Here is a 23215-nt window from a genome sequence, read left to right as displayed (position 1 = left end):
GCCACTTCCATTTAGACTCTGTGCCTTTGCCAATACTGTTCCCTCTGCCTGGAAGACTGCAGCCTTTCCACCCCTCTGTTTCAGACTCACTCTGCTCAACTCTTAAAATTCAGCTCTGTCATCCTTAAAGGGCCCTTGATGAATCCCAGCCTGAGTCGGTTGCCATTTTCTATTCTTCCTTTAAAATATTTGCTTATCTATAATAGTTCCCTGCTACCTTTTTAAGTACAAGTTACCCTACAACAACACAGAGGTTAGGGGCACTGACTCCTGTGCAATTGAAAGCCGTGTCTAACTTTAGAGTTGGCCCTCTGTATCCACAGTGTGGTCTCCAGGGATTCAACCAGCCTTGGATCATGTAGTAGTGTGGTATTTATTGGAAAAAAAAAATCGGTGTAGGAGTAGATTCATGCTGTTCAAACCCATGTTGTTCAAGGATCAACTCCGTGGACTGTAGTAGAAGTGTCATGTAAAAGTGCTCGGTAGATGTTTAAGGAGGAGTGGGAAGGGAAAAAGCAAGAGCTTTTCTAATTTGCTTAGAAAGATTGAAGTGTTGTGTTCAGTCTATAGATAGGAAAAATGTAGACCACTGATTTTAGCCAAAAGTTGTTGAAATAATGATGGAGCAGAATGAGATAAAAGTGTCACTGGTTTCATCTCTTCTTCTCATTGATTCTCTCCACTTCTGCTGTTCCCCCCCATATATATGTATGTATGTGTGTGTTGGTATGTATGAATATATATATATGTATATGTATATATGTGTGTATACTGTTAAATAGCTGTTAAAATATCTTCCCTTAATAGTATTCCTAAGTCACCAGTAGAAACAGCCATATTACATAACTGTGTGTTATCCACATTTCAAGGATCTCTTTTTAAAACGTTGCAATTTGATTTGGAAAAAAAGTTAGCAAACGTGGAAAGGAACAGTGACTTTCTCATGTCAAGATGTTCATCTCTAGCAAAAAATCCAATAAACTCTGTTTAAAAATGCCTTCCTTCTGCCTTGCATATGAAAATGAGAGGACTTGAGATTTCAACTTAAAATTAGTTTTGGTAGAGTGAAAATCTGCGAAGCTGGAAAGCCTGAAGAACTGTGATTTATACCAATTTTACTTAGGCGAATTCAACTCGATTGGACTATAAAACACTACTATCATTAATATAGATTATATGATTAGTAGTACTGTAATCACTGACCCTAGAATTACTTTTTAATTCCTATTGAAATATTTCGACAAGTCTCCAAGAATACTCCTCTATGTATAGAAACACACAAGCATGCACACACGCAATGCATGCACACACACGCACACACTAGTAATAAAATCTGAATGTTTCTTTTCGGGGAAGTAACATGAATTATTTATCATATATATTCAGTAAGTCTCCTTATATGTCCTACAACAAGGTAATAGACAGATGCTTCCTCAGTTATTCTATTTATAATTATTTTCTCAAGGATTGAGTTGCTTTTTAAATTATTATTGTGGGAGAATTTTGGACTTATTAATTAGTATCTACTCTTTAAAAAAATTCCCAGAGCTTCTTGTATAATGCCATCTCTCCTGAGGGCAATAAGTTATTTTGAGGAAAGTGAGCTGAAAATAATGGGGTTTTGTTTTTGTTTTTGTTTTTGTTTTGGTCTGTGATAATGATCATTGTATATCGTTATTCTAGTGGAGCAAAGTCATTCTCTTAATGGTAAGCAAAATGAGATGTGAATATATGTGGATGTGATCGTGAGCTCTGAATACCAAATAAGGTGAGAAGAATTGGGTTAAAATGCAAAAGAATCTTCTACCTTTCTTTATTGAATATCATGCCTGAAGGATTATGGGGGAATATTATGCACTAAAATCTGAGTTCGTATTTTACAAAAGAGAATTAATAAGCAATTATATTTGTGGGTGGCAGGTAACATTTACACAATGTAACATTTATTCCTCCAAGCAATATTTATACAATGACTTTCACAATTTATAAAATATCTTGTTAACATTAGAACTAGTAATCTTATTTAAAAATATGATAAAATGTTAATTATACAAGATTATTATGGCATCTATAAATGTCCTAGACAACTTAGGATAACCAATGTATCTTACAAAATTAATGACTTTTCCACACGATCATCATACTATTAAAGTATCCTCATATGATGTACTGGATTTAAACGATTTCTATTTCAAATAGCAGTGAACATTTCTCTCTACACAGGGACTTATATAAGTGGATGAGCATAAACACAGTGTATTATTGAAATATATTCTCCCACACTGTGTTTGTTCCCCTTCCATTTTGACCCTCACTGTAAAGGACTTTCTATTCTGCTAAGATGGCACAGATAACAGAGCTAGCCTGAACATAGGACCTCAGATATACTCTTTCATTCCTCCTTTGGCAAGTGGAGCTTAATATGAAATATGAGCAAATGTAACTGAAAGAGAAGACAGAGTAGAATATAAATAGGTGCCTCCTATAAAGGTGTATCTATGCATCTGTAACATTAATTACCATTTTAAAATGTAATACATGGTTAGAGGGAAATTTGATACTATAATTTTTAAAAATCTTTCCCATGCTTCATAAATAAATGAACTTTCGGTTTTCCAATAATATGTATAATAGTGTTTAGTCCTTTTTAAAAAGAAAAAAAGAAGCACTGGAGCTAGTTAAGAGTTGTAGGCACAATTAAACATCACCTTATGGCGGGTTACCATAATATGCAGCATGCCTGTTTCTCAGTAAAGATGCTTCAGTGAAAATCTGCCTCTGTACAGATATGCGAATACATAAAAGGTCATTATTAATGCAGAGAAACTCACAGCCCCCACACAAATAATGAGGATCTTTCGATATTCTGTTTAATAAATTCTGAATTCTCACTACTGAATTTCCTTTTGAGCCTGTTTCCTCATAACAAGATCTTGCTGCAACAACAACAACAAAAAAAAATGTGAACCTTACATATTTGTACAGAAAACAACCAATTGGAATGGATACATATGATGTGTTGTACTACAAAGGCTTTCCAACACGGACCTAGATTCCTCCCGAGTGCCAGCAGCAGATTTCTTATTATGCTTTGGTCTCGTCTTCAGTGCCAGTGACAAGATTTTTTTTTTTTTTTCTGGCTGAAATCTAATTACTAGTGGGGCTGGCAGGATTTCATCTTGTATCTACACTTCAGTAACAAAAAACACATTTTTTTAATTACCTTGCGTTTGAGACAAGAAGCACTTAAAGGGAAAACATATCCTGGAAGAGGGGTAGAATGAAAAAATAGATAAGCGTTGCCTCCCAAAGGGTGTCATGGGTTCCTCCCAAGTACTCACTGATGAAATTTTTCACCTTAGGTGTGCAGAAGGCTATTTTGGACAACCCTCTGTACCCGGAGGATCATGTCAGCCATGTCAATGCAATGACAACCTTGACTTCTCCATCCCTGGCAGCTGTGACAGCTTGTCTGGCTCCTGTCTGATATGTAAGCCGGGTACAACAGGCCGGTACTGTGAGCTTTGTGCTGATGGATATTTTGGAGACGCAGTTGATGCAAAGAACTGTCAGCGTAAGTCCTGAACTATTGATGCCCCTGACAGAATTGATGCATTGCCCCTCAAAGTAGCTGATGAGTTCTTGAGTAGGGGTTGGAGAGTAGGAAATTATGTGTAGTACATGTAAGATAGATGCACAGACTATACACAGAGTCTGAATATTCTCATATATTTCTTTCTACTAATAGATTACATCTTTTCAAAATTGCTGCATTGTTGAAGTATCATTATTTTTCAAATGATACACGTATTTCCATTTACAGGTGGAATGAAGATTTTTGAATAAATTTGTGTATGTGGCAGGAAAGAAGAATTTGAAAATTAGGTGTAGGCTCTGTTTATCCTTATTGATTATCTCAATTCTAATCACTTTCTTGAAATAGATTTATCTGCCCATATTGCTTCATTTGTACCTGTCGGTAGTTGTTAATCTGTTATGTTTTTATGGTAAACTTGACATTCTTGCATTTCACAATAGGTTTAAAATTCTGTCAATGGTCCTACACACTGGCATTCGAATTGTGGAGTGATTACCCATCACCTGAGGACTATTCATAGAATGCTATTTCTTCCACAAAATCAGCTGCAGTAGGACTTCCTCCATATTAGTCACTGTATTCCTACCCTCATCTTCATCTCCTCAGCTGTATTAATTCAGCATTGCGTAGAATTAACAAATGCTTTCTATTAGCGGTAATATATTATGCAAGGGAGATCGCATTGTGGAGAATCAAATGCAATGAATATCCGTGTTAATCCATGTTCGTGCTAGACGCTGCCAGCATCAACTTCACCGGCTGTTATCATCTGTAGGCAGAGCGGGTTATGATACCAGCCCAGCAGTTCACTTCTGTTTTCTTCATTATCTAAGGCAAGACGCTTCCAATCATTCATTTGTGTCTCAGGACCTGCAAGCTTATAGAAACTACTGGAAATGGAGTGCCTGTGACTGGCTCTGCTATAAACACCAAAGACCTGGTGGGGCCCACCATTTCAATAAGAAAGGTGTCTTTCTCCTCACAGGTTGGGAAGCTAAGTACCAGCTTTTCAAAATTTAAAAATGGCAATTTGTTGAATCAAAACCAAATCATTCTCTCCTCCAGTTGGCAGCTATTCAGATCACCAGTAAATTGTTGGTTTTTTTAAAAGCCAAATGTCCAGCATGCTCACAAGTGCCTTTAAACACTGTGGGTTTATGGCATTTGGATCAAATCATAAATAGCTTGAGAAATTCTCCCATTCAGACATATCATCTAGGATCTATACTTTCTACCTTTGTGACCCTGGGCAAGACATCTAACCTTGCTGAGATTCACTTTCCTCATGTACAGAAAGACGCGTAATTTTCTGTGGGTTTTAAAGGATCTAGCACCTGAGAGAATTTAGTGAGCTACTGGGGGCCTGGATGTCCCCACGTGGTGGCTCCTTTTGTCGAGGTGCTTGTGGGAGGGAGTAGTCAGTCTCCATGGCTCACTATTTCTAGGGCCAGGTTTCTCACTGAACCCTTCATTTTCTATCTTCCAACAACCCCTTCCATAAAATCGAGGAGACAGTTCCACTTATTTTGTTGTGTTGAATTCAGGATCCGGGGCATGAAGTCTTAAGAACAGATTAAAAAAACATGGTATAAAAATATTTTTGAACCATCACCAATTTTTATATCACTTATTATGTGGTATACACATAATTATGTTTTTAATGCTCTTTATCATTAAATGACTTATTAATCTATTTTATCTATTTTAGTTATTTTATAACTTTTCATAGATATTATAGTTCTTCTATGCATAGTTAGCAAACCTTTACAAAAAGAAGACTCATAGCAAACTATTATTTTAGTTGCCTCTGGATCTGTTCATGAAAAGGACACCGCTACAAAGAAACACATTTTGATTTTTAAATTTGTATATATTGTTTGTGGCATATACATCATTTAAAAATGCCACTTGGAGTTCCCGTCATGGCGCAGTGGTTAACGAATCCGACTACGAACCATGAGGTTTCAGGTTTGATCCCTGACCTTGCTCAGTGGGTTGGGTATCCGGTGTTGCCATGAGCTGTAGTGTAGGTCGCAGACGTGGCTCGGATCCCGCGTTGCTGTGGCTGTGGTGTAGGCCAGTGGCTACAACTCCTATTAGGCCCCTAGCCTGGGAATCTCCATATGCCGCGGAAGCGGCCCTATAAAAAGGCAAAATGACAAAAAAATAAAATAAAATAAAATAAAAATGCCACTTAAGAAGGAGTTCCCATTGCAGCTCAGTGGGTTAAGTACCCAACGTTGTTTCTGTGAGGATGCAGGATCGATCCCTGGCCTCACGCATTGGGTTAAAGATCTGGCATTGCCATAACCTGCAGCATATGTGACACATGAAACTCAGATCCAGTCCGTCATTGTGGTGTAGGCTGCAGCTGCAGCTCTGAGTCAACCCCTGGCCCTGGAAATTCCATATACTGCAGGTGCAGTTGTAAAAAGAAAAAAAAGGCCACTTAAGAATTCTATATTGCTTTTGTTATTTTTAAGATGACTTAATAGTAAATTTAATCTTGTATTTCCCACTCAAAGTGTATTTAAAATTCTAAATTATTTGAGAAATTTAAAATTGACATATATACATATATAAGAAACTTACATAAAGAAATTTAGAAGTGTATACAACAATTCTAGTATGAAAATGAAATGGATATTTAATTAAAACAGGTTTCTTCAACCTCTTCTCACATGAGAGCTATGACCACCCTTAGGTTATTACCCGAGGGAGATAACTGGTTGCTGATGGGGCTAATTCCTCAATGGCCACCCAACTAGTTTCAAGTTAGCAGACACTTAACTTGATCTACTGAAAGAAAAATCAAGAAGTTTTTCAGAAAACAGTAAAAGTAAGTAGAACTTCCAGCCAGATGGACAGAAAAATAGCATAGGCTGATGGAGTAGCTATTTATAATGTGTCTATAAGTTGTGTTCAATTGGAGTATTCAGAGACATGAAATATTGTAAAAAATTTACCAAAATCATCTATGAATAGCCTAAATTCCCATGTCATTGCCCCCTCACATTTTTATTCTGGTATCAATGCAATTACATGTACCATTAAAAATGCACTAATAGGGTACAGAGTGAACCATTAATTACCATTCTCTTTGTGAAAAAGCCACTTAATTTTTCAACTGATTTATTGTATGTTTCAGAATAACATCAGACAACCTCATAACACAGAAATGACAGATTACTTAAACCAAATACAGTTTCTGTCTTTGGCACTAGTATATAAGTTATAAAACAAAAGTGATTTTTAAAAATTATAATATTATACTAATACACTGGAGAAACGGTTTTTATCTTATATACATTTTATTGAATATGTTTGACATATAACATTATATAAATTTAAGTTGTACAATGGGTTACATTGATAAATTTATGTATTGTAATATGGTTGTCATTGGAGTGATATTTATTCTATTATGTAATTATTTTACAATATAATCTATATTCATTACACTGTACATTAGATCACTGCAGCTTATTTACTACTTGTTGCAAGTTTATAACCTTAAAGAGCATTGATTTTTCCCCCCACCCCCATCCCATAGTAACCAGCATTTTACTCTCTGTTTTTTCTGAGTTTGACTTAGATTCCTTATATAAGTGATACCATACAGTACTTGTTTTTCTCTGTCTGACATCTCACTTAACATAATGTGTTCAAGATCCACTCAAATGGCAAGATATTCTCCTTTCTCATGTCTGAATAGTACTCCATTGTGTATATACACCATATCTTTTTATCCATTCATCCATTGCTAGGAATTTGGGTTGTTTCCATATCTTGGCTGTTGTAAATAATGCTGCAGTAAACATGAGAATGCATATCTCTTTGAAATATTGTTTTATATATATATATAGTTTTCTGTGTGTATGTATACCAGTATATATATATATATGGAGCATATATCCAGAAGTGGGATTGCTACTAAAAATGGTAGTTCTATTTTTAATTTTTAAAGGAATATCCATATTGTTTTCCACAGTGGTCGGACCAATTTACATTCCCACCAAGAATGTGTAAGGGTTCCTTTTTAACCACATTCTAGCCAGCACTTGTTATCTCTTTTATCTTCTTGGTGGTGGCCATTTTAACAGGTGCAAGGTGACAGTTCATTGTGATTTTAATTTGAATTTCCCTGATGATTAGTGATGTTGAGCATCTTTTCATGTGCCTGTTGGCCACTTTGATGTCTTCTTTGGAAAAATGTCTACTTAGTTCTTCTGCCTTATATATGTTTCTAATCTTAAGGAGATATGTGTGTGTGTGTGTGTGTGTGAGTATGTGTTTACACACATACATATATATTATATATGTGTGTATATACATAACTAATATATATACATTGTATATATTTCACCCCAAGCTTATTTTTTGAGCTTAACACAAAAGCTAGCACAGAGTAAATAATTATTAAATTGAAAAAATTAAATTTGCCTCATTAGTAGTGGCATTAATATTATGCCATGGGCGCTATTAATTTTGATAATTTCTCAAAATTATTTTAGCTCTAGAATCAGTATGCATTACTTCTATTGAGTTTATATTATTTTAAATGTTACCCCAATGTATGTATGATAACACAAAACAGCTGGAGGAGTGATGGAAATAATATTTTACCTGAAGCCATGACACTGAGCTTCTGGATTCAGCTGTCACCTGCTAATCATGTGGCCTTGAATTATGGCCACTTTGAATTCAGCATCTTCATTCCCACAATTGGAATAATAATGTGACATTAATATTTCTTAGTATATGATGTGCCAGGACCTGTGTTATAACTTTTTACTTTAATCATCTCTACAGCTTGTGGAATTGTTGTCAAAATCAAATGATGCAATGTCTAACAGAACACCTAGCAATCAGAAAATACTCTCTTCTAAAACTTTGTGGCCAGTGTTACCATCTGGGGGGTGTTATTATTTAACAAACCTGTTAAGACTATTACAACAGTTTTCTCAACCACAGATCTCTCTTCTCTTTGCAGCTTGTCACTGTAATGCCAATGGCTCTTTCTCCGATGTTTGCCATACTCGGACAGGACAGTGTGAATGCAAGCCCAACGTGCAGGGGCGGCGGTGTGATGAATGTAAGGTAAGAAGTAGGAAGAAGTGCATTACTTCTTCCTTCACACTTTTCATCAGCTTTCAGTGACACACACCTGAGTATATTGAAAGACGGGTTCAGGAATATCTAATTCTCCATGTAAAATTACTGTGATCATTGAAATGTTTTCTCAAAATAGAACAAAATTTGCCATATACTAGCATTTGACCTTCGACCTGTATTTCCTTGGTAACAAATTTGTGTAATATTTCCTATAATTCAGACATTTCTGAAACAACATACAAATGTAATCCCCATCTATGGTGTGTCAAGTATTCTTTCCTTTGCTTTAATGTTTTTGGCAGGGAAAAAAAAATGTGTCACACCCTTTGCTTTTATCAAACACTTTGTTCTAGTTCTTTCATTTAAAAAGTTCCAGTGAGCATTCTAGTCAACAAAAGTTTTCAGGAGAGAAGTAAATCAAAGTAATTTTTAGTTATCATTTTGCTAAAATGAAACAAAAACCAAAATGTTTCTCTCAGTTCCTGAACATATTGCCTGCCTTCAGTATGGCAAGAACGTTGAGGTTCCTCCATGAGAGTGCGAGGATTTGTACTATTTCTTTTACATAAATATGTAATTTGGGCGTTATAAATGCTATTGCATAGAACCAAGCATTTCTCGGGTGTCCAACTGGCCATTCTGTAGAAAGTTTGAAAATATCATTTCTCTCTATCTCTTGAATAATATTTGTGCTCTTCTTGTTTGTTTTTGTTTTATTTTTCTGTTGGCTTTTAAAGCCTGCTATGTGGTGGGACACAGAGAAGCGATTATGTGTGTCCTGTGGCTGCAATCCCGTTGGCTCTATGACGCCACAGTGTGATATTTCAGGCAGATGTGTCTGCAAATCAAGCTTCGTAGGGAAACGATGCAACCTCAGCAGGCAGGTGCACCGACAGGAGAAGCAGCCGCAGAGAGCGCAGCGGGTGCTGGGGTCTCCCCAGAGGTGGGGTGTCAGCAGCTCCAGCGGATGCCCTCGGGGGGCCTATCGGCCTCTGGCTCCGGTAATCCCAGAGGCACTGCATGGCTCGCGCCTCAGCATGCTGTGTTCCATGTGCTGCCACTGACCTACCCTGGTGACATTTGCCCAAATGATGGTTGCTAAGTGTGCAAATTGCAAGTGTGAAAACTAGGCAATTCCTGATTGAAGTCTTGCCTTTTACAAATGGCTATCAATATGTTTTTTAAAGTCCATTCAAAATCATAGGTTCATAAAAGGTGAAATTGATCATGGATATGTAGAAACCAAACAAGTGTATTCGTAGGAACCTGTATGTCATCTTAGAAGTGGAGGAAACCTCAGGCATCATCTAGAACAAATGAATGAACAAATGAAAGGAAGCAAAGGAAATGACTTGCCCAAGAAAATCCAGCCTTCTGAGCTGACATTTGACTGACATTTCATTGCAATTAATGATTTTGTTACCTTTCCACATCATATTTTGTTCATGTATACCACAAACGCACGAAACACATTTTCACACTGTAAACGTGCAACATACACAAAGTAAGGAATCCTGTCTTCTACAAAAGTTTGATCCCTCTTCTCATAGGGCGAAACAAAACCAATGCTGGGAGGAAGGAAGTTAGGAAGGGAGAGAGGAAGGAAGAATAGATCCAAGGCCAAGTTCAGAGTATTTGCCAGTGTAGAATCATAGCCTGTGGGAGAATTAAGGGTAGGGGATAGAAGAAAGAAATGGAGAAAGAGGAGAGGGAGAAGAAGAGGAAAGGAGAACAAATTTATGGTTTTATTTTTGACTCTGTACTGACATTTTAAGAACATTAGTTCTGATATCAGACTGCCTCCGGCCAAATCCTAGCTCCACCACTTCCTGTAAACTGTATCACAGTTTCCTAACTCTTTACATAATTCAGCATCTTCATCTGTCATAGGACCTACTTCATAGAGTTTGTGTTGGCTTGGATCCTCGGAGAGCAAATGCCAAGAGATTGACTGTAGGAAATTCCAGTGAAGGATGATGGGGGAGGAAGCATAGTACCCAGGGAGCAGCCTTCTGCAGAAATGCAGGTCTGACCATGTGAAAGGGAAGAGAAAAGGAAGTATTAGATAGAAAAGCTTCAGTGGATGAATTCTGCTCAAATCTCTAATTCTTTACCAGGCCAGTAGAGAGTGTCCAAGCAAAATTTGCCCATTAGAGGAATCTTGGATTGGGCAGAAAGATTCTAGCACAGCATTGAGTAGGAGAAGCACAACCTGGTGTGAACACCTCCAGTGGATAAAAAGAGTGGAAGCTGGGGTTTCTCAACCAGTTACTCTTTGCAGGCTCTCTTGCAGGAGATCTGTCCAGGCACCTCCATAGCTCTTTCAGGTTGTCATGAGACACACATCTGGAGAGTTCTTAGGACATGTTCAGTATTATTACTGTTATTATTACTAATGTTATTAAATGGAAAAATCTTAAAAGAGATCATGTTTTTCAGAAGTAAAATGCATATATTTAAAGTAAAGAAAAGGGATAGTAACTGATCAATATGTCCCCAAGATATAAATTTAGCAGAAACTTAACCCTGATTCCTGCCCTTTTCCTGCAAATCCTACAGCACCATGTATAGAGTGGTGTTTTGTCCCAAGACCATTTTTCCTCTGAGGCAGTTAGGTGTGAGAGGTAAGAGCGCAGGCCCTGAAACCAGGCTGGCTGATCTGGAATGCTTGACTCCACAGTTGGCTAGCTGGTGACCCACTTACTTGACCTTCATATGCCTCAGTTTCACCACTCTGTAAAAAGTTCATGACAATAACTATCTTCCAGGATTGTTTTGAGAATTTAAATGAATTGGTATTTGTACAGAGCTCTAAAATCATGCTTGACACATAGCAAGCACAATATATAAGTGCTAGATTTTATTATCACCCCAATGATAATAAATGAGGATTTATGGAAGCTCATCAAACTTCCCACTGAGACTGAATGCCACTGGGCAGGCATTCTCTTCTATTTGTTTTACCTCATTAATCTCAATTATTGACTAAGAATATTTGTTCCTTAGATTTGTTTACTACAGAGTTTTCCCTAGGCTGTGAAATATTTTTTAACAACAATTTATTAAAATTTTATTGGTATAATTTTGTAGTGTTTGTTTTGGTGTAACTTAGGTTTTAAAACTGCATTGGCTAAATATTTGAAAAGTAGATTAGAAACATTACTTCTTATATATTTCTTTACATGACAACTTTGGAATTTTTTAAATACTAATGATTTGAAAGATCATTTACTTTGTATTGATTTATCCATGAAAGATACAGAGATAGATAGATAGATAGATAGATAGATAGATAGATAGATAGATAGATAGATAGATAGATATGCTAAGTGAAACAAACTTAGGAAATAAAAATGAATGTGAAGTACTATCTTTACAGTTCAATCCAAGTCAAGGAAATTTAAGAAAAAAGGACAAATGCAAAGTACTACTTTAAAAAAAAAGTGGTTTAATATATAATTTTCTAGTCTTTTTTTCTATGTATGTATGTTTCTATTTGTATGTGTATGAGTGGTATGTGTGTCTTTACAGGCATGTAATTAGAATTATACCATTTATAAAATTTTGTATTCTGCTTTTTGAAATTTTACTTAATGCTGTATGCTAAGCATATTCATATTAAAACTGCTTCAAAACAATATTTTAATGATTGCATATATTTTCATAATATGAATGTATCAAAATTTAACTTATGCAGCTTTTTCTCTAACATTGAACAATTAAGTGCCTCTACAGTTACTTACTCTGATAAATAATTTTGGAGTGGGCATGCTTTTATGTTAACCATTTTCCCTATTTTCCCCTATTTCTGATTATTTCTCTAGGCCATGTATTTAGAATTGTTCATTAAATTACCTTTTTTTTTTTTTAATGGCCACACCGTTGGCATATGGAAGTTCCTGAGCCAGGGACTGAATCCCAGTCACAGCTGCAACCCACTCCACAGCTGCTTCAATGAAGGATCCTTTAACCCATTGCACCAGGCCAGAAATTGAACTGGCTTTTCTGTAGTGACCCAAGCTTCTGCAGTGGGATTCCTAACCCACTGTACTACAGTGGGAACTCCAACGTATTGTTTTCATGAATAAAAATATATGTTTTAATTTTACTTATAACTGAATTTAATTTCAAAATCAAGTGTTAGGTCATTTGTTGAAAGTAATGCCTACTTTCTCCTTTAATTATATAGTGAAATCTAAGTTAGAACTAGAAGTAAAAGTAAAGTCATCAATAAATATAAAAATTAAAATGATGATCAAAACAACCCATTTCACATTTACAAAATAAAACTATTCTTAGCTATAGTCATTTTAAAAGACTAATTTTCAGTATGATTTTATTTTCTAGGACTTATTTTTAATACTGTTAACAACAATGGCAAAAATACATGATGAGGTTTATTCATCTCTCTTTGGGTGGCTCACATTAAATACCAAGATTTATTTTTACCAAGAAGTAATTATTAAGTCTAATTTTCCAAAATAGGAATTAGTTTTACAAAGAAGTAATTACCGAAACTAATTTTCAAGATTAAAATATCATAATAATGTGACAAACTTCTACTTTAAAGACAACCCTGCCATAGTTTAAATAGGATACATGCTTTTCATTTTTCTAGTAGGAGTGATTTTTAATCCGTCAGCATTTTCTAACGTAGTCACTCTAGTTCTGATAAAATATATTCCCAGAAAGTCACCAAAGCTAGTAATGCTTGACCATGGAAGGTTATTTGCTAGAAACAGATAAGAGATATGCATATGAATAATTCATCAGAGAATAAAAGTTTCTCTTCATTCATTTAAACACCTAATCTGGTGTTTTAGTGCATGATGGAGGATAATGTGAGAAAAACAATGTGTGAGTCTGTGTGTGTGTGTGTGAGACTGGGTCACTATGCTGTACAGTAGAAAATTGACAGAACACTAAACCAACTATAATGGAAAAAATAAAAATCATTATAAAAATATGTTATTGCAAATGAATTTTGATTGTTAGGATGAAACCCAGGAAACTAGATGTTAGTCAAACCAATTATTTTGTCAGTATAGGTATAACCTAAAGGTTATGTTTATAATGTGAGCTGTATAGTGATGATTAGAAGTATTTATGAACTATGTGCATAAGACCAAAATTAGATCAATTATTATAGAAAAAAAGATTAACTTTAGGCTGCTGACCAATAATACTGAAAGCATTTTTTTACTAAATGAAAGAAATTAATAAGATCTTAATCAGTTCAGATTATTAGGATGAAGCAAAAAAAATTAAATAGAAATATTCTAGCTTACTTACACATTGCTGTTAGAATCTTGGGAAGTATAGGGGAAGGCTGATGAAAATATAACAGACTGAGTGATAAGGACTTAATTCTCCCAATTTGATGAAATTTTAGTCATTGAACTTTTCTCTTGGTCATTGTGGAAAAGGTCCATTACATTAAGTGACAACCCAGTCGTCGTAACATCACTGAAGAACTCTGATAATCCGCAGGACCCTCTTTTCCCACCTGATCTTACTGTACATTTGTTCCATTGTGAATTAATTGATTTAAATTTAATTTTTCTCTTTCCTTTTCTATACTAGCCTGAAACCTTTGGCCTCCAATCAGCAAGGGGATGCATCCCCTGCAACTGCAATTCCTTTGGGTCTAAATCCTTCGACTGTGAAGAGAGTGGGCAGTGTTGGTGCCAGCCTGGAGTAACAGGAAAGAAATGTGATCGCTGTGCCCACGGCTATTTCAACTTCCAAGAAGGCGGATGCACAGGTCTTTAATGATTCTAAGCCCTGTGCTTCATTATCTGATTTTGGTGTTTAGATGTCTCTAACAGTTTGTCCTACCAGGTTCCCAGAGGTTAAAGGAAATGCACTTTGACAACAAGAAAGTATATAATACAAAAGATATTTATCCTAATCTATATATACATATGTATGTTTATCTATATAGAGAGAGAGATAATAAATATAATACATTGCAGTTTGAAACACTGCTCTATAAATAACTGTGCTTACAAGTACTCAATAAAAATCCGTCAGCAGATCCCATTTCTGCTGTGTCCTTTCCAATTTGTGACCTCCATTCATCCAATCACTCAAAGGCTACTGCACCTTGAAAGTCAGATGTTCAGTTTTTATGGTGCCAGTGTTATATTAGCTTACACTTTACTCCCAAGCTAATGCAGTCCAACTTTTCCTTTTCTTGCTGCAGAATTGGTACAAGGATCAGGAAATTAATATCTGTTTCTGGTACACAAAAAAAAAAAATAATGTTTTCATCCACTTCCAGGTGCCTTGAAGACTGTAATGTTCTGAAAAAAAATAGCTTGGCTCTATGTATTTGTTAGTTTCTGAGAAAATGCAAGCTAGGGTTTCTAGCCATGGTTCCTTCAAGCAGTGTTCTTATATGACCAGCTAAAACCTCCTACAGATTCTGAATAAAGAAAGTAGGAATTAGCACAGTACAGATGAAAGTCAAGATTGAACATTTGTCTTGATTTGTATGCCATGAATTTGGAACTGACCCCTATTCCAACAATTACTAGGTTAACTATTACTCCTTTTTGCTAAGCTCACCAATACAACATTGATGATACTCCTCTACTCTCAGTACCATGATGAAAGCACCTGGCAAGATTTTAAGGCATTATTATTTACTACTGTACCAAATGTATGTGCGAAGTGGCAAAAAATAACACTTAAAAATATTTACTTGTGGGGTTTTGGGAGGCCATACCATGACAGGAAGAATTTCTGGGGCCAGAGACTGAACCCACACCACAGCAGGGACAATGCCGGATCCTTAACCCACAGAGCCGCCAGGAAACTCCTAAAATTATTTAAAACACAATACCTTTCATGGAGTTCCTCCATGGCTCAGCAGATTAAGGATCTGGATCCTGCATTGTCACTGCTATTGCTCTGTTTATATCAGTGGTGAGGGTTCCATCCCAGGCCTGGGAACTTCTGCATGTCGCAGGCATGGCCAAAAAAATAAACAAATAAAATTTTTTAAATAAACAAAAAACCCAGTACCTCTCAGATATTCCCAACCACTTCTGATATACATTTTCATCATAAATTAAGCCATAAGTTAGTCTAAATATTATAATTATAGATCCTCTAAAAATCTATGATCTCCAAAGCAATATCTGCATATACTAAAAAATTTATAGAGCCGCATTTTAAAATATACTCTGTTCTTTAAAATGAGCTGTGTTTGAAAATATGCTCTGTTCTTTAAATGCAACTCTCACTAACATTTTCACTTAATATGAAATGATAAAAAGTGCTATACATTCAAACACATCCACTACCAGAAATTATAAATATCAAAAACATTATTTAAAATTATGAAATAGAGATAACACTTTAGAAATGCAAACTTGGTAGCATTCTAACCCAGAGAAGCATAACTTGGGAAAAAAAAAGCATGAATAGGCAGGCTGGCATTATGGTCTCCAAACAGAGCAAAGGGCTTAGGTTTGTTTTAGTGGCTCTACCAGCAACTAATTGTGTGACCTTAGCTGAATGACCCGGTTTCACTATCCCTCTGCAAAATTCACATATTAATTCAAGAAAATTATAGTATCTACCTCACAAAGTTTTTCTAAGAATTAGTTGAGTTAATGGCTATAAAATATTTAGAGTAATTCCTGGCACTTATGTGCTCTATAAGTGTTTACTGTTATTATTATTATTATTGGCATTTTTCTTTATTGGTATTATCAGTTGTGTTAAACATTCTCTTTTGGCAGGGAAAACTAGCTAATTACTCAAATCTTCCTATTCAGGGTTATGATTCCATTAAAGAACTACTTAGAGAATTTCCAGTTGCAAGTAATGTTTTGAAATGTCCCAAGACATATTTTAGCACACAAATTTAAACATAATATGAACCATTTTTCTTCCCAATAAATGGTACATTTGAAATAAATCCTTTGGCTTAATATTAGCTACAACAATAATAATAAAAACAAAGACTAACATTTCTTTGGTGTTTATGTCAAGTTTTGTGCTAAATATTTTTCAAAGCTAGGATAGAATGCTGTGAACCATGATAATTGTGCTCCCTTAAAATGTGAACCTAAGAAAATAACCTAAATGTATTTTTCAAAGATTTCTTATAACATTAGTCTTCTATTTGAATCTGTTTAATGGTATTTTTCCTTTCAGTTCTTTGATTTGAAATGCTCTGCTAAAATATACTCAGCAACTGACTCAACTTTAGCTAATAAGTGACATACATTCCTTGTTTTGAGCGGTTTAAAGATCTTCTCAAATCTTTTTTTTTTTCTTCCAATCTTATTTTTGCATTCTTTAAGAAAGTACAGGGATGTTTGCAATCTTTATATATCATATCATATATCTAAGAAAATGAAAAATCCATTAAAAAGAAATATGGCAGACAGTAAATCAAAAATACATACATATGTATATGTATATAGTTCTATAATCAACTATTTAAAATATTTTCAAAACTAAAATATCTTTACGAATGTCATTTATAACTAAATATATGATATACTGAATTTAGGAAGCTTATTAAGCTTATTGGTTTTTATTGCAAATATGAGTCATCAACAGGAAGGAAATATTAATCTATATGCTTGGAAAAAATAAATATAGAAACAAAATTATACCTTGATAGTATCTAGATATAAGATAATACAGTTAACAGGGAATCTGATTCAGCAGTTCTTTTATCCATAATTGCAAAGCTAAAAATATTTTACTTTTTAAAATTATTAAATGCAATTCAATATCTATTTATTGAACAACCTCTCTTCAGCTCACTGTACTGTGATATAAAAAGTGTGGGGAGTTCCCCTTGTGGGGCAGTGGAAATGAATCCGACTAGTATCCATGGACTAGTATCCATGAGACTCTGTGGGTCAGGGATCCAGCTTACTGTGAGCTGTGGTGTAGGTCACAGGTGGAATTCGGATCCCGCCTTGCTGTGGCTGTGGCATAGGCTGGCAGCTGTAGCTCTGATTTGACCCCTAGCCTGGGAACCTCCATATGCTGTGGGTGTGGCCCTAAAAAAGCAAAAAGCAAAAACAAACAAACAAAAAAGTGTGAATGAGGTGAGTTTCCATTTTTAAGGATTTTTAACCACAGTATGGAAAATAAAACACAAATCACAAAAAAAAATCACTTTATATTAAATTTTTACTTTTTTTTTCTTTTTTATCCTTTACCTGTGAAGCTTGTGACTGTTCTCATCTGGGTAACAATTGTGACCCAAAGACTGGTCAATGCATTTGTCCTCCCAATACCATTGGAGAGAAGTGTTCTAAATGTGCCCCTAATACCTGGGGCCACAGCATTATCACTGGTTGTAAGGTGAGTGAATTGCTTTATTTCATCTGAAATGTCTTTTAAGGATTTATGTTTTGATGGAGCTCTGTAGTCAAGCGTTTCAAAAGCCAATATTATATTACAAAGCAATATAGAACTATCACTATGGAGTGATTGCAGTTATTGATCAGTATCTTGCATTTTACTTCATTTTATTTTATTTCATCTTTGTGGGAAAGATGATGAACTAAATACACATTTATGCAGCTTCATCCATGATACCAAAAAAGGAGCAAAAAGAACCAAAAAAATTCTAAAATAACACCAGAAGCATCTTTAACTTCATACCTATACACAATGACGTTTATATCTGCAAAGTACAAGGGAAATAATGAAATAAAGTAATTTGCCAAAAATCCATAATAATTTTCCCCAGATGATAACTCAGTTTCAGTTTTCAGGAACTAGTTGAGAGGATTCTGAGGAGTCATGTAAACCACTTTTAGCTCAGAAAAATCCCCATTTTTTTCCCCCCGAGTGGGCCATAGGAAGTGACATGACCAGGCTGGTATTTAGAGAAATCCATACAGCATCAGGGTAGAAAGTTACTTATTAGGCTGTTGCAGAAATATTGGTGAGGAATGACATGTTCTTGGCCCCAGTAAGTCATCCACAAGTGTTTCGGGGTCAGGCAGAGTATAGAACTCCTACATGGATATGGCTTGTTGAACTCATGTATTTAAGGGAAAAGAAAGAGAAGTCTTAGGGATGACTGCCAGGTTTTTCTTTGCAACAGAGTAGGTGATGGTATCATTTACTGCTAGAAGGATTACAGGAGGACATGCATGTTCAAAAAGGAAAGGTGATCAGTTCAGGGTTTTTGTCAGCTTTTTGTGAGACTGTAATTAAATAAAACACAACTTATTTAAAGTGATGAGTTTTGATCAGTGATTACAGATGTATAACCATTCCTTGTGCTCCATTTCAATCTTCCCTTCCCACCCTCCAGACAGCACTAGGAGACTACGCTTTTTCATTCCACTACTATAGTTTTGCCATTTCTACAAATTCATGTAAATACAGTCATACTCCATTTATTATGTGAAGGATTTTTTGTTTGTTTGGGGGGCTTATTTTTTATCTGACTTCCTCTATTTAGTACAATGCTTTTGTAATTTATCCATACTGCTGCATATATCAGTAGTTCTTTTTAACTGTTTAATAATTTTCCATTGTATGATATGTTATGACTTGTTTATATATCTACCATTTGATGGGCATTTTAGGTATTTCCAGTTTGGACCTATTCTGAATAAATTTGCTTTGACCATTCATTAGTGTATAAATAAAAGCACACACATAGACACATTTTCATTTATCTTCACAAGAACACTCCACATCCTTGCCAGTATTCAAGATTCTAAGTCTTTTTAATTTTAAGTATTCAATTGAGTACTGAATTCATATATTTGCATTTCTTTAATGTCCAATGTCCATTCATCAGTTTAAGGATATCTGTCATGTTCCTAGCTTGCTAAGAACTTTTATCAGGAATGTGTGCTCAATTTTGTCAAATAAATCTCTGCATCTTTTGAGATGATCATATGACTTTTCTTAAGCAGTTAATGTGGTGAATCATACTGATGGATTTTCAAATGTTGATTCAACTTTGTAATCCTCAGATAAAACCTGATTGATATGGAGGATTATTCTTTAAAAATTATTTTAGATTATGTTTGCTAGCATTTTGTTAATGATTTTTGGGTCTATGTTCATAAGGAATATTGGTTTATATTTTTGTAGTGTCGTTTTCAAGTTTTGGTTTTGGGATAGTACTAGATTCAGGAAATAGATTGGGAAGTATTCCCACCAAATAATTTCTGGAAGAATTTGCATAATCATTGAAATAGAAAAAAAAATACTCCAGAAAAAAAGTCAGTAAAGCCCAAAACTGATTCTTTGGAAAGATTAATAAAGTTGATAATACTCTTAAGAATATTGATAAAAGAAAAAAGAAACAAATAAAATCATGAATAAAGAAGGGGACATAACTCTAGGACCTATAGACATTAAAAAAATAATATGGGAATAATCTGAGCAACCTAAAACAATAAATTAGAATTTGTATTAAACAAACTGGAGGATTTTTTTTTTTTTTTTTTTTTTTTTTGGTGGCCTCACCTGCAGCATATGGAAGTTCCTGGGCCAGGGATCAAATCCCAGCTACAGCTGCGACCTACACCACAGCTGGATCCTCAGACCACACCACAACAGGAACTCCTAGAGGAATATTTTTAAAAGGTTTATTTTAACATCCCTTCCTTTTGCTTGTTTTGAAGTTAATTTTCTCTTGTGTTCTATGTTTTCTATAGTGAAAACTTAGATCACTGACTTGAGGGCGTTCTTTTTTACTAACATAAGCTCCACATGTTATAAATTTCTTTCCAGGCACTATTTTAGTTGCATCCCACAAATTTTGATAAGTTGTGTCTCAATTTTCATTGTTTAAAATATTCTTATTTATTTTATTTTTTAGATTATTGATTATTTAGAAAAATGTTTAATTTCCAGGTATTTGGGAGTTTTCAAGATATCTTTCTGTTATTGTTGTCTAATTTTACCACTGTATTGGTCTGAGAATATAATTTATATGATTTTAGTCCTTTTGAATATATCCATTTGGATTAATTAACATGTGTCCTTGAAAACAATGTATATTCTGGTATTGGATAAAATCTTCTATGAAAGTCAATTATCCTTAATAATTTTTAAGTTTTCATGTTCTCTCCATAACCGAGGATATTTAGATATACCTGTGACCTATTTCTTCTTTCACTTCTCTCAGGTTTTGATTCATGTATTTTGGAGCAATGAGTGGTAGTAAATGTATACGCATTTAGAATTATTCTGTCTTTTTGAAAAGTCAATGCCTTTATCATTATGAAATGTCCCTATTTATTCAGGGTAATATTGTTCTTCTGAAGTGGACTTTTTTTATGGCAGTCTTATAGCTCTTCTGTCTTTCTTCTGGTTGGTGTTGTTGTAGTATACATTTCTCAACACTGTAATTTATTCTGTTTTTAAAAGGAGTTTAATATGTTTCTTTTAGATTTAGTATTTATTTAAATCTGTTGTTTACCCTAATCTTAGTGTTTCAGGCTTTTAACTGGATTTTTTTTTTTTTGTCTTTTTAGAGCCCCACCCACAGCCTATGGAGGTTCCCAGGCTAGGGGTCAAATGGGAGCTATAGTTGCTGACATACACCACAGCCACAGCAATGCCAGATCCAAGCCAAGTCTGCAACCTACACCACAGCTCACAGCAATGCCGGATCCTTAACCCACAGAGCAAGGCCAGGGATCAAACCTGCACCCTCATAGATGCTAGTCAGATTCGTTTCTGCTGAACCAGGACACTACTCCCTTGGAATATTTAAATAATTTCCATTTGATCTAATTATCAATCTGATCAGATTAGGTGTACATTTTGTACTTGCTTTTTATTTGCCCTATTTGCCCTTAAAAACCTTCATTTTTTTCTTCCTTTTTTGCCTTACTTTAGATTGAGCAATTTTTATAATTACATTTTATATTCACCTTGATATTAGATATACACATTTGTTTTATATTTTTGTCTTTGTCTAGGGATGTACATCTTTAACTTTTCATAATGTACCTTAAAATAATAATATATCACTTTAAATTTAGCATAAGAATGTTATGGGGTAAATCTCTAATTCTTTTTCTTATTTTTATATTGTTTTTGTCATATGTTTTACTTCCATATATTATATATCCCACCACATATTATATATCCTACAGTATAATCTTATGATTCTTATTTAATAGTCAATTATTTTTTCAAAAGGAGGAATACTTCTTTGCTGTATTTCTGTATTAGTATCTATTCTAGTGCTCTTTACTCCTTTGTGTACAACTGAATTTCTATTTCATAAAATTCCCTTTCTTTCATTAACTAATCCTTAATAATTTAACAATGTTGCTAATTATTATTATTATTTCTAGTATTTCAGGCCTACTGACAGTTCTTTCAATTTTTATTGTTATGAAAAAGTCTCTATTTTTCAAAGCTTTAATTTCTGGATATATAATCCTAGATCCTGTTTTTCAGCAATTTAATGATGCTGTCTTTCTGTCGTTTTCTTATATTCATTTCTCATGGAGTTAGTTGGACTATTGGGTCTGTGGGATTGCAGATTTCATTAAAGCTGAAAATTTTCCAACCATTATATCTTCAATTTTTTTTCAACCCCATTGTCTCCTTATGGAACTTATTATGTATGTGTTGGACTACTTGATATTCACTGAAACTCTGTTTATTCTTTCATTTTTCATTTTTCTTTATTCTTCATTTTTGATAGTTTTTATTGTTATGTGTTCAAATTCACTGTTCCAGTTGCTAGTGTTTGCTTCTCATTTTAAATATTCTATATTAAGTTTCCTTTCGGATTTTTTAATATATTTCTCTTCTCCTTATATTCATAATTTTCATTCATCGTTGGGAATATTTATAATGTTTATAAATATTGGCCTTGGTAAGGTAGTTTTCTGCTAATTCCATTATTTGTTTTATTTCAAGATCATGCCTACTGGTTGATTTTTTTTCCTGTTTATGAATTATATTTTCCTGCTTTTTTGCATGCCTGGTGATTTTTTTATTTGGTTGCCAGATGTTGCACATTTTTCATTGTTGCATATTAGATTTTTTTGTATTCCTTTAAAGAGTATTGAATTTTATCCTAGTAATCAAATTAGTTACTCACTGATCAATTGGATCATTTGTTAGGGTTGATTTTTAAGTTTTATTAAGGAAGGTCCAGAGCAGCCTTTAATCTAGGAATCATTTTTCTTCCTTTGTGTTTGCTCCCTTTTCAAGTAAGGCTCACCTAAATGATTCCTATTTGCATGAAATATTTTCTTCCATCCTCTCACTTTCAGTTTGCATGTGTCCTTAGAAGTGAAGTGGGTCTCTTGAAGACAGCATATATATGGGTCTTGTTTTTGTATCCATTCAGCCAGTCTATGTCTTTTGGTTGGGGCATTTAGTCCATTAGCATTTAAGGTCATTATTGATATGTATGTTCTTATTGCCATTTTATTAACTGTTTTGGATTTGTTTTTGTTGCTCTTTTTTCTTCTCTTCTCTGTTCTCTCCTCTTATGATTTGCTGACTATCTTTTTTTTTTAA

General features: G+C 34.5%; 1 protein-coding gene across 3 annotated transcripts in view; it reads left to right on the top strand.

Moving 5' to 3' along the window:
* The window catches only part of LAMA2 (laminin subunit alpha 2), a 592018-nt gene that overhangs the window by 374347 nt on the left and 194456 nt on the right, over window positions 1-23215 (top strand). For all 3 annotated transcript variants that reach the window (XR_014803693.1, XM_084956512.1, XM_084956505.1), the window contains exons 19-22: window positions 3363-3574; window positions 8592-8698; window positions 14297-14477; window positions 17916-18052. Coding sequence is in view for 2 of the 3 variants with exons in the window: in XM_084956512.1 (XP_084812638.1) it covers window positions 3363-3574; window positions 8592-8698; window positions 14297-14477; window positions 17916-18052 (637 nt within the window). In the remaining variant the exon portion in view is untranslated. The remainder of the gene's footprint in view (window positions 1-3362; window positions 3575-8591; window positions 8699-14296; window positions 14478-17915; window positions 18053-23215) is intronic.

This window comes from Sus scrofa, chromosome 1 (assembly GCF_054392235.1).
Source record: "Sus scrofa isolate SSC_HxYL_T2T_F1_AM1 chromosome 1, Sscrofa_HxYL_maternal_Yorkshire_Landrace_v2.0, whole genome shotgun sequence".
NCBI lineage: Eukaryota > Metazoa > Chordata > Mammalia > Artiodactyla > Suidae > Sus > Sus scrofa.
The sequence above is the reverse complement of the archived record's forward strand: the minus strand, read 5'-3'. Positions and strand labels throughout refer to the sequence as shown.